This window comes from Staurois parvus, unplaced genomic scaffold (assembly GCF_062004578.1).
Source record: "Staurois parvus isolate SC_StPar_1 unplaced genomic scaffold, SC_StPar_1.0 ptg000574l, whole genome shotgun sequence".
NCBI lineage: Eukaryota > Metazoa > Chordata > Amphibia > Anura > Ranidae > Staurois > Staurois parvus.
Window position 1 is genome coordinate 6,300,094 of NW_028318370.1, and position 12,714 is coordinate 6,312,807.

The following is a 12,714-nucleotide window of genomic DNA, read 5'->3' on the forward strand; positions in this document are numbered from 1 at the left end:
AAACAGCCAGAAAAGAGGAGTAGGGAAAAAAATGTCAGTGGCCTCCACCCGCAAAACCATTCCTGTTTTGGGGGTTGTCTCATTGTTGCCCATCCAGTGCACCTGTTGTTAAATTCATTACACCAAAGCAGCTAAAACTAATTAACAACCCCCTCCGATACATAACTGACCAGATCAATATCCCAGGAGTTTCATTGACTTGATGCTGTACTCTGATTACAAAGTGTTCCTTTAATTTTCTTGAACAGTGTATATCAAGGGTCAGCAACTTTTTTCACATTAAATGCCAGTTTATAGGCATTTGGCAACTGGTGTGCCAGTGAACAAAAGCACACCATAGTTGTGTAGTTTGTCTTCAACTTTTGTACTCATAAGTGTACTGCTAAGTTAAAGTAACCTCTTCACGCCAGTCGAACGCAAATGTGCGGCCTCCCGGTGTCTGGGCCTAGATGCCGAGCGGCCGCACATTTGCGTTCTATTAAAAAAGAACATATGTGCTGAGCATGCGCGCCCTGTGCACTCCCAGCACAGACGTCCGGTACCTACGGAAAGATCCCAATCTCCTCTTTCGATCAGGACCTTGCCTAATCATGTGACCGCCGTGACAGCGTGTCACATGATCCTAAACCCTGCCCCGCCTCCCTTCTTCTGAAACCCTTAACCTCCTTAGCGGTATTTCCGAGTGTAGCTCGGGGTAAAATTTGAGTACCAAAAGCGGTAACCCCGAGCTACACTCAGGCTTACCATGCGGCGTTGCTTAGGGGGTCCCTGCAGCACTTACCTTGTCCTTCGCTCCCGCGATGTGTCCCCTGCAGCATCCCCGGCCATCTCCTCCGGCCGATGCCGGCATCCGGCTTCCGTGTTCCGGTCCTTGTGACGTCGGGACGTACGGGCGCCGGAACCGGCGGGAAATTTGAAATTTTTATAAAATGTCATTTTTGCCGTCATTGCTGTTTCAATGCATTTCACATACATTTTGTCCCTACTGCTTTGTCCTGCGCCCTGCCTGCATTTTGACTGTTCTTTCTGCCTGGAAACTTAGAAAAGTCCATGGCGTCCAAAAAGCGTCCCTTTTACGTCAAAAGCGGTTTTAGAACAGCGATAGTAAATCAGAACCACTTGCAGAATTGAGTGATAATGATTTGTGGGGGAAATTCGTCGTCAGACACTGAAAACGATTTTGCAACTTTGCTCAGCGATGTGCGAATTTGCCTCTGTATTTCAAATTTCAGTGTTTTTGGTTTGATTATATTATTGAATTAAATTTATTATTATATTATTTTTTATGATTATTTATTAAATTATAATTTATGATTTTGTGTTTCAAGTTTTATCATACCCGGAATGTTTACTAGACTCGGACAGATTTCAGTGAGTTATTCCTAAAAATTACAGCCTACAATAAAAAATTACATATTTCCATGCAAAAAAATGGTACCGCTTTCAGCACAAAAAATCGGAAAGAATCATACCGCCCAGGAGGTTAAAGGGCCGGGAGGCACCAGGGCGAAGGGGTTAATGCTGTTCAGCCCCAATTTCTGCACCTTCACACCTCAGATTAGCCCCAAAGCAAGCATGCAATTTATGCACCATCAGACTTTAGATCAGCCCCACAATGCATGCACTTTCAGACCTCACAGAAGCCCTAATTCCCACACTTTCAGACCATCCCCAATTCCTGAACATTCAGACCTCACACCATCCCCAATTTCTGCACCTTCAGACCTCACACCATCCCCAATTCCTGCAGTCCTCAAGGCCATCCCCAATTACTGCACCTTCAGACCTCAAACCATCCTCAATTTTTGCACATTCAGACCTCTGATCAGCCACAATTCCTGCACCTTCGGTCCTCACACCATCCCGAATTCCTGCACCTTCAGACCTCACACCATCCCCAATTCCTGCAGTCCTCAAGGCCATCCCCAATTACTGCACCTTCAGACCTCAAACCATCCTCAATTTTTGCACATTCAGACCTCTGATCAGCCACAATTCCTGCACCTTCGGTCCTCACACCATCCCGAATTCCTGCACCTTCAGACCTTCACACCTCAGATTAGCCCCAAAGCAAGCATGCAATTTATGCACCATCAGACTTTAGATCAGCCCCACAATGCATGCACTTTCAGACCTCACAGAAGCCCTAATTCCCACACTTTCAGACCATCCCCAATTCCTGAACATTCAGACCTCACACCATCCCCAATTTCTGCACCTTCAGACCTCACACCAACCCCAATTCCTGCACCTTCGGTCCTCACACCATCCCGAATTCCTGCACCTTCAGACCTCACACCATCCCCAATTCCTGCAGTCCTCAAGGCCATCCCCAATTACTGCACCTTCAGACCTCAAACCATCCTCAATTTTTGCACATTCAGACCTCTGATCAGCCACAATTCCTATATTTTCACACCTCAGATCAAACCCAATTCCTGCACCTTCACACCTCAGATCGGCCTCAAAGCACACATGCAATATAGGCCCCACATCAGCCCTAAAGCATGAAATTCAGACCTTCGAAAAGCCCCAGTTTATGTCCCTTCAGACCTCAGATCAGCCCCAATTACTGCACCTTCAGACCTCAGATCACCCCAAATCCTGCACCTTCAGACCTCAGATCACACCAAATCCTGCACCTTCAGACCTCAGATCACACCAAATCCTGCACCTTCAGACCTCAGATCACACCAAATCCTGCACCTTCAGACCTTAGACCATCCTTAATTTCTGCACCTTCAGATCTCAGATCAGCCTCATTTTCTGCACCTTCAGATCTCAGATCACCCCAATTACTGCACCTTCAGACCTCAGATCACCCCAATTACTGCACCTTCAGACCTCAGTTCACCCCAAATCCTGCACCTTCAGACCTCAGACCATCGCCAAATCCTGCACCTTCAGATCAGCCTCATTTTCTACACCTTCAGATCAGCCTCATTTTCTGTACCTTCAGATCTCAGATCACCCCAAATCCTGCACTTTCAGACCTCCCTCAATTCCCACACCTTCAGATCTCAGATCAGCCTCAGTTCCTGTACCTTCAGACCTCAGATCACCCCAAAGCCTGCACCTTCAGACCTCAGGTCAACCCCAAAGCATGCAGTTCAGACCTCAAATCAGCCCCACACACTGTACCTTCAGAAATGGCAGGGTACTGCTGTGGGTATGCACATAAGCTTTCTAACCACAGGGCAATAACATGCTGTTGGTTGCCAACCCCTATAATACATGAATTCATTATAGTTCACTTAAGAATTACCTGTGTCTTTGTAAAAATAAAGATATCCCAATGATGTTCCAATTGGATTGGTGACCTCACAGATATAAAGTCCTTTTGGAAAGTTTTTCATATATAAATATTTTCCATTTCCCAGCTGCACCGCTGCTTTGGAATCAAACGTATCTTTCCTGCAAACAGAAATCAAACAATAACAAACTATATTACCGCACTTCAAGAAGATGAAAACTGTCTACAAGTCAATTGCTGCAGTAAATTTGCAGTAATACAATTTTATTCAATGGAATTTCCAGATAAAACGTGCAGTTATTAATTATACACAACTGTATTAGGCAACCTGTAGCTGCTACTATTTCCTGCTAATCTCTAGACCAGCAGACTCCAAACTGTGTGTGTGGCCTGCGGGAAAGATGTGGTCCTCTGCTTGTCTTTATCAGGCCCTTGGGGCCATATTCCTCTCATTGACACCAACGATGAGGAACCATTTATTCCAATGACACCATTGATGGAGAACTATTCCTGCCACTGACAACAATAATGGGGCATAATTCCTACCACTCATATAAATGATGGGGTACTCTCTCTCACACTAATACAAAAGATGGGGCACTATTCCCCCTATTGACACCAATGATAGGGCACTATTTCTCCCACAGACACCAATGATGAGGTACTATTCCTTCCACGAATGATGGGGCATTACTCCCCCTATTGACACCAATGATGGGGCACTATTTCTCTCACTGACACCAATGATGGGCACTATTCCTTCCCCTGATACCAATGATGGGCACTATTCCTTCCCCTGACACCACTGATGGGGCACTATTCCTTCCCCCGACACCACTGATGGGGCACTATTCCTTCCCCCGACACCACTGATGGGGCACTATTCCTTCCCCCGACACCACTGATGGGGCACTATTCCTTCCCCCGACACCACTGATGGGGCACTATTCCTTCCCCAGACACCAATGATGGGGCACTATTCCTTCCCCAGACACCAATGATGGGGCACTATTCCTTCCACAGACACCAATGATGGGGCACTATTCCTTCCACAGACACCAATGATGGGGCACTATTCCTCCCACTGATACCATCATGGGGCACTATGCCTCCCACAGACACCAATGATGGGGCACTATTCCTCCCACTGATACCAATGATGGGGCACTATTCCTCCCACTGACACAAATGATGGGATACGATTTCTCCCACTGACACCAGTCATGTGGCATTATTCCTCCCACTGACACCAATGATGTGACACTATTCTCCAACTGACATCAATGAAGGGGCACCATTTCTCACCCTACTGACCACAGGTGATATGTATTTTTTTTTTTTTACTTCCATGGACCACCAAAACCTGAGGTATTTTTACTCCCAATGGCACTGGAGCATTTTCTACTCCCAATGGCCACAGTCTGGTCCCCCTAAAGTCTGAAGGACAGCAAACTGGCCTTTTGTTTAAAAAGTTTGGAGACCCTTGCTCTAGACCAATGGTTCCCAACTTCAGCCCTCAAGTATCAACAGGTCGTGTTCTCAGAATTTTCTTCACCTTATACAGGTGCTTTAAATCAATGTCAATGATTTATTAAGCTCTTTTATCTAAGGGAAATTCCCAGAACATGGCCTGCTGGAGATACTGGAGGGCTGGGACCACTGCTCTAGACAGATACATAATCAGGTGAAATGAACGCACATACAATTCTGTTCAGCCATTTTTGTGATGTACACACTTCCTCTGATGTAGACACCCCTTCCAGAAACCAAAAATGGGTCAGTGACCTAAATTTTCTGCAATGCAGTTAATCAATGCAGCCTGGTCACCAGGCACCACCAGGCTGCTGACTGGACAGTGAATGAGTGTCTTCACATCAAAGAGATGCTCATTCTGCTTACTTGCATATTTGAGCTTCCAATGCTAGAACAACAAACTATTACGGGAAATACAGTTGGATTTCCTTTGCCTCTCTCACAATCTAAAGCCTCATGCATAATTCCAGTAAGGTTTTCACTGCCAAGAAGGTGACCTATACATCAGTGTGCTTAGTCAACATCCCTTACTTCAACTGCCCTTTCAGAATTAAAGTGTTACTAAACCCACAACAATACAATCAGTCTGTATATGCAGTAAAGCATGCTAGTTATACTCACTGTGGAACCTAAGGGGTTAATCCTCCACATTGTGCAAAAAGGCTGTCTCCTCTGTTCCTCCCCTTCTTCTACCATCCCTAATTAATCTGCCAATAGTACAGAGCTGTAGGAGACACTCTGCACATGCTCAGTTTAGTGTGTATTGCTAGAGAGTTTTTTTTTCTTTTAGAGAGTGTATGTGATCAGCACAGGGCCAATCGGCACTGTCCAGATAGAGGGTCAGGGGTAATGCAGCCTCATAGGACAATCAGAGGAAAATGTAAACTTCTTCTACAAGATTAACCAGTGCTCAGCTGGACACTCATAGAAGTCACAAGACTGCTGATGAGAAAAGGTATTTAGCAGTTTATATTTACTAAAATAATTGCATTTCCATGTTGTGTGTACTGTGGGAGACCGGACATAGCGAATGCAGGGTCCGGGGAGACCGGACATAGCGAATGCAGGGTCCGGGGAGACCGGACATAGCGAATGCAGGGTCCGGGGAGACCGGACATAGCGAATGCAGGGTCCGGGGAGACCGGACATAGCGAATGCAGGGTCCGGGGAGACCGGACATAGCGAATGCAGGGTCCGGGGAGACCGGACATAGCGAATGCAGGGTGCGGGGAGACCGGACATAGCGAATGCAGGGTGCGGGGAGACCGGATATAGCGAATGCAGGGTCTGGGTAAACCAGATATAGCGAATGCAGGGTCCGGGGAGACCGGATATAGCGAATGCGGGGTCCGGGGAGATCGGATATAGTGAATGCAGGGTCCGGGGAGACCGGATATAGTGAATGCGGGGTCCGGGGAGACCGGATATAGTGAATGCGGGGTCCGGGGAGACAAGATATAGTGAATGCAGGGTCCGGGGAGACCAGATATAGTGAATACAGGGTCTGGGGAGACCAGATATAGGAAATGCAGGGTCCGGGGAGACCGGATATAGTGAATGCAGGGTCCGGGGAGAGCAGATATAGTGAATGCAGGGTCCGGGGAGACCAGATATATTGAATGCAGGGTCCGGGGAGACCAGATATAGTGAATGCAGGGTCCGGGGTTTAGTAACACTTTAAGGTAAAAAAAGTTTGCCTTTAGAACCACTTTAACCTCTTCCTAACAGCGATATGCATATATGCAGGTTGGCCTTAATGCCGTGAGGTCGCATATATGCCTACCAAAATGTAAACAGAGCTGTGCCTAAGGCGTGCACCCTGCACTGGCAGGTAATGGAAAGCTCCTGGCCTTGGGAGATTTCCAATCATGTGACCACTGTGACAGCCAATCATGGTCATCACATGATCAGAAAGCCCGCCATGTGATGGAGGTTTCCCCGCATCAGAAACCTCTTAAAGGGCCACAAGGCACCACCGTTAAGGGGTTAAATCCCCAATTTTTTTTAATCTTTTTTGGCTATTTCTGTCAAAGTGATTGCAGGTGCTGCTCATGTTTTCCCTTTTCTTGAATGAATCACTTTTCCTCTCATTGAATATGTATGCAGAACAACACATTGAACAGAAATGTGTTGGCAAAACTTGAAGGTCTCAGATAAGCAATCCCCCCGCCCCCATGTTTTTAGTTGTTTTTGCTTTCAGCCTCAAAATCTTTCCTTTTTCTGCCCTTCACCCCGGAGAAAATTCTAAAAAATGTGCATCTGTTTTTTGCATTTTTCTTCCCCGTCCAAAGTTTCTTCCAACACTGATCTCAATGAAGCAGCTCAGGGTGAGGCCAAAAAAAAAATGTTTTATACTATCAAACTCTTAGCTCAGTGACAACCAGGATCAATCCAATAGGGGGCTCCAACTTACATTTCTTGTATTCTCCAACCAAGGAAAACCAACCATCAGCCGTCCAAAGTAATTGTACATTCATAGTATTCACTCCCTGGTCATCTCTTGCTTCGACTATTGCAACTACCTGCTTGTTGGTCTACCTTTACATAGGCCAGGCCTGGACTGGCTATAGGGCACACCAGGCATTTGCCCAGTGGGCCGAGTCCACCGTGCCCAATGCCAGGGCTGGTACCGGTCCTTGGCCTGTTGATGACCGGGCCACATAGCGGGAGGTAAGGGGCGACCGCCGCACGGACAGGGCTAACACAGACCACGGTCACCACTCACCTCCAGCTATGGGGCCATGCCTGTGTCTTTAAGGACCCGTGGGTGTATGACATCCAGTCCAGGTGCTTTATTCACTTTTATTTTGTCTAAATATTTTCGGATCATATCAGTTGTGAGCCAATGTGGATCATCTGGAGCTGTGTCAGTACCATGCCCATTATGGACAAGAACTTCCCCATGCTCCTTTTGTATACACAGAGCTGAAGAAGGTATTTAACCCCTTGCCTACCAGGCACTTTTACTCCCTTCCTGCCCAGGCCAATTTTCAGCTTTCAGTGCTGTCACACTTTGAATGACAATTGCGCGGTCATGCAACACTGTACCCAAACAACATTTTTTTTTTTTGAGAGAGAGAGATAGAGCTCTCTTTTGGTGGTATTTGATCACCACTGGGGTTTTTATTTTTTGCCAAGCTAAAAAATACTGCAAATTTTGAAGAAAAAAAAAAAGTTTTTCTTAGTTTGTTATAAAATTTTGTAAATAAGTAATTTTTCTCCTTCACTGATGTGCGCTAATGAGGCTGCAGTGATGGGCACTGATGAGGAGGCACTGATGGACATTGACAGGCATCACTGGTGGGCATTGACAGGCAGCACTATTGGCACTGAAAGGCAGCACTCATATATGGCACTGATAGGCAGCACTGGCTGACACTGATAGGCGGCACTGTTTGGCAGCACTGATAGTTGGCACTGAAAGGCAGCTCTGATATGTGGCATCGATGTGCACTGGTATGTGGCATTTATGGGCACTGGCAGGTAGCACTGATCATCAGGACCCTGATCATCAGTGCCTTGATAATCAGTGTAGATGTCCCCTCTAAGGAATGCCAATTACTGGCTCTCGTCTCCTCACGCGCTGTGAGTGTTAGGAGAGGACTGCCGATAAATGGCATTTCTTTGTTTACATGAGATCAGCTGTGATTGGACACAGCTGATCACATGACAGAGCCATATCATCGGCTCTTTACTGTGATCGGTGATCCGCTGTGTCCTAACACAGCGTACCACCGATCGCCGCACGTCCCCGGGGGTGCGCATGCGCAGCTAGAATGGGAGGACGTCATATGATGTCCTCCCAGAACAAGAGAGCCCCCGCCGCCCGCTGGTCATTTCCTTATATGGCAGGTGGGAGGCGGTTAATAAATTTGCCTTCTCTTTGTCCCCAGTCACCCACTCTAGATTATTTTGTAAACCTTTTTACTATTAATATATTTGAAGAATTTTTGGGGGTTTGTCCTGCTACCTTTTGCAATCTGCCGTTCGTTTTAAATTTTGGCAGCCTTTATTTCCTTTTTTACATATTCTATTATATTTTTGTAATATTTAAACGATTATAGCGTTTAATTTTTATATTTTATAAAAGCTCTTTTTTTATAATTTACAGCTTTTTTTTTTTTAACTTTGGCTGTAAGCCACATAGGTTTGATTTTTAGTCTTTTAAACTTGTTGCTCATGGGAATATATTTTACAATGTGTTCACAAACAGTCTTATTGAAGAACTCTCATTTCTGTTCATCGATGCCAATATTCCCTTCCAGTCTAAGTCTTGGGGAACAGCTCTCAGCATTGAAAAATTAGCTTTCTTAAAGTTGAGTGTTTTTATGTTTCCCGTATGTCCTTGTTGTTTACAGCTAACAAATTAAATCATGTTATGGTCACTGCTACCCAGATCTTTTATATGAACATTAGCAATAAGCTCTGCATGGTTTGAGATGACCAGGTCCAGCAGAGCATCATTCCTAGTTGGGGCCTCTACGAACTGTACCATAAAATAATCCTGTAGTAGTTATATACATTTCTGCCCTTTAACTGTTCCTGCAGTACCATTACGCCAATCAATTTCTGGGTAGTTAAAATCCCCCATTATCACTGTCCCAGCCTTTGCAGCCCTTTCAATCTGTGCACAGAGCAGTCTCTCCACCTTCTCATTAACACTGGGTGGCCTATAACAAACTCCATTGATTACCTTTGTAGTACTCATCACACTCTCCATCAACTACAGCCTCCTTCACACTCGCTCTGAGATCACTTCTCACATAAGAGACAGACACCACCACCTTTCCTATTTACCCTGTCTCTTTGAAAAAGAACATAGTCAGGAATATTCATGGCCCAGTCATATGAAGAATGAAGCCAAGATTCAGCAATACCAATTAAATGATAATTCTCTTCATGCACCAAAGCTTGCAACTCACCTATTTTGCTTGGCAGACTTCCGGTATTGGTGAACAAACACTTTAATTTATTGACACTTTTTGCACATATTTTGCATATTTTTTATTTTCATACAAATGGTACCAATTCCACTGGTTATTTGTAACATGGGAACCTTCTTCTCACCTGCCATAGCCTTCCCCTCATCTTTCCCCATTCCACCCACCAATAAGGACTGACCAGTCGGATTTGTTTTCCCCATTATAATCTAATTCTCCCTCCCCCCTCGATCCTAGTTTAAATACTTCCCCAGCCGTCCCATAAACCTCTCCCCCCAGCACAGCAGACCCCCTTCTATTTAGGTGCAAACCATCTCTAGCATATAGGTTGTACCCCAATGAAAAGTCAGCCCAGTGCTCTAGGAACCAAAATCCTTCCCTCTTACACCAAGCCTTTGGCCATGCATTCAGTTCTCTAATCTCCCCAGTATTTTCTGTGTTGCGCATGGCACACGTAATGTTTCAAAGAATATTGCCTTGGAGGTCCTTCCCTTCAACTTGCAGCCTAGTTCTTTAAATTGATTCTTAAGGAGCCTCCACCTTTCATGTATTCTGTCGTTGGTTCCAACATGGACCAAGACAGCTAGGTCATGCCCAGCCCCTCCCCGTAATTTATCAACCCGGCCCACCAATTTGAACCAACATCACCGGTGCTGCTAGACAGAAGCAGTACCCACTTAGCTACTGCGCTGGAGAACCCTGTCCACCAATCACTGGTGCTATAACCTGGGAATCAAGATAATCTGCCATGTTAATTGCATGCCAATCACCCTATGTGGAACCCAGTACCCAAAGGTCACTTCCAGCTCACTTTCCAATGTCCACACCTGCAGGGTCTGGGTATGGTGCAGTTCAAAAGCTAGGCAGATGAAAAAATTTTATGAACAGCTGTAAATTGGAGGAGAAACCCCCAGCAGAAGTGCAAACAAGTGTCTTGCTTGAAGAAAAGTGAAGAAACAAAAATTGCTAAAACGTTACAGGTTAGTCTTTAAAACAGACGTGAAGAAAAGATGTCCATCCTCCTAGGACACTAGCAATGGAAGGAGTTATACCAAGGGCTGACCTACAGGCAGCACTATAACCCGAATTGTTAAAATTTCCTGTGTCCATCAAAAGACCAGAAAGAAGAGTTTTAGTGTTGGTTCACATATGTGTGTGGATTGGATGCGGTTCAAACCGCATCCAATCCACATGGCATGTGAAATAACATTGCTTCCTATGGTGCCCGTTCACATATGAGCAGTGCTTTGTGATTTCCAAGCAGTGCGGTCCGGTTCAGATGCGGATTACAAACTACTGACTTCAATGGGAACCATCAATAAAACCGCACAAGTCATCAGTTGTGAACAGGATAAAATCCTGACCTGAACCTGATGCAAACCTGTCCTGAACCTGATCTACACCTGACCTGAACCGATGAACAACTACTGTGTCAATTAGCTGTGAAACCTGAGAGCTTCAATCCGTATCGCACATGCGTGAATCCACACTTACACATTTTTTGTCTAAAAGAGTCGGGGCACCCATGGAGCAAATGTGGGGAGTCCTAAGAAAATGCAGGGAGTCAGACCTCAGTTGGGCTTTAAAGCTTATTCACTACTGGTTAAGAATATGTAAACATTAGAAAGTCAATAGTCTGGCCACAGTTCCACTTAAAATGTGTTAAAAACAATAATCGATAAAAAAAAAAAAAAACAGTACAATAACAAAAATGCAAGTAACCGTTTCATAGTTGTTTCCCACCCACCTTCTCCATGTGAAGTTGGTGGCTGGTGGACTGGAGTCTTCTAAACATATAAACTGGACAGCCCCATTGTCTAATACCTCCACTCGTACAGAATCAGGTGGATCTAAAAAAAAAAAAAAAAATATATATAAAACAAGGGGTCTTAGGGTGGTCATACATAGCTTGATAGTCACAAGCGATGCAACGTGTTAAAGAATCACCTGATACGCCTGGCTGTGCGAGGATGCAACAGTGACCAGTCTCAAAAATAAGGGGGTTCTCAATACATATATATTGGTCAGTGACTGTACCATGTTCTCAACGCCTTGTTCTCTTCCTACCTTGGGCAACCCATAGACGTGAAGGGCAGTCCCTTATTTCAGATGTTTTTAACCAGAACTGAGAGGTGGTATGTAGTCCGTGGCTGAAGGTAGATGCCCTCTAGCTTAGGGTTTTCCTGGGTAACTGTCAGGAATGGACTTGCCAGTAATGGTGGGACCCACCTGCCTTGTGGGCTGCAGTACCAGGGCTGGCCAGCGGGTGCTCCCGGCAATCAGAGACTCAACCCTGCAGCCAGCCAAATACCTGAAGTTGATCATCCAGGTGTATTTAAGGGATGGCCAGACCTGCAGTCTCTGCCTTGGTGTGTGTTTTTCCTGGGCCCTGTATCTTGTTCTTGCATCCCTGTCCCTGTCCGATTCGTTGCTGACCCTGCCTGATCCGGACCTCTGCTGACTTCTCCTGTTTTATCCCTGGCTTGTGACCCCGACCATTCTCTGCCTGACCCCCTGTACCTACCTGCCCGATTGTTATTGACCCGGCCTGCCTGACGACGCTTGCATTGTATGTATTGTTATCTGTGGGTGGTTTGGTTCGTTTGCACTGTGTTATGTTTTAGTATTGCACTGCGTTTATGTTTGTATTGTTAGTCTTTAATAAATTATATTGTTTATAACTTATCTGAAGCCTGCGTTTCCCTGCGTCAGTCACATACCTCTGGTCACACCCCGGAGCCCTGACAGTAACACTGAACCTTTTCCAGTCACTATTGTTCTTCTCCATCTCCTTTTTCACTGACATAAACTTACTAGATATACAGGGCTGACCCTGTGCCATCATAAGGCTATCTTACTCCGTAAAGCAGAACTAAACTCAATCGTCATTAACAATTTTGATACATAACGAAATGAGTCTTATATTTAACACAAACCAAATCGAATGCCCATGGGACTTTAAATAAGGGATAATATTGAGTAGATTAT

At 45.3% G+C, this 12,714-nt stretch overlaps 1 protein-coding gene across 4 annotated transcripts in view; it reads right to left on the reverse strand.

Moving 5' to 3' along the window:
• The window catches only part of LOC149450488 (nectin-1-like), a 170,914-nt gene that overhangs the window by 85,435 nt on the left and 72,765 nt on the right, over positions 1-12,714 (reverse strand). For 3 of the 4 annotated variants that reach the window (XM_089691938.1, XM_089691936.1, XM_089691935.1), the window contains exon 5: positions 3,266-3,414. In XM_089691938.1, the coding sequence (XP_089548064.1) occupies positions 3,266-3,414 (149 nt within the window). Of the gene's footprint in view, positions 1-3,265; positions 3,415-11,473; positions 11,577-12,714 lie in introns of all 4 variants that reach the window. The other variant, XM_089691937.1, reaches the window with a different exon arrangement.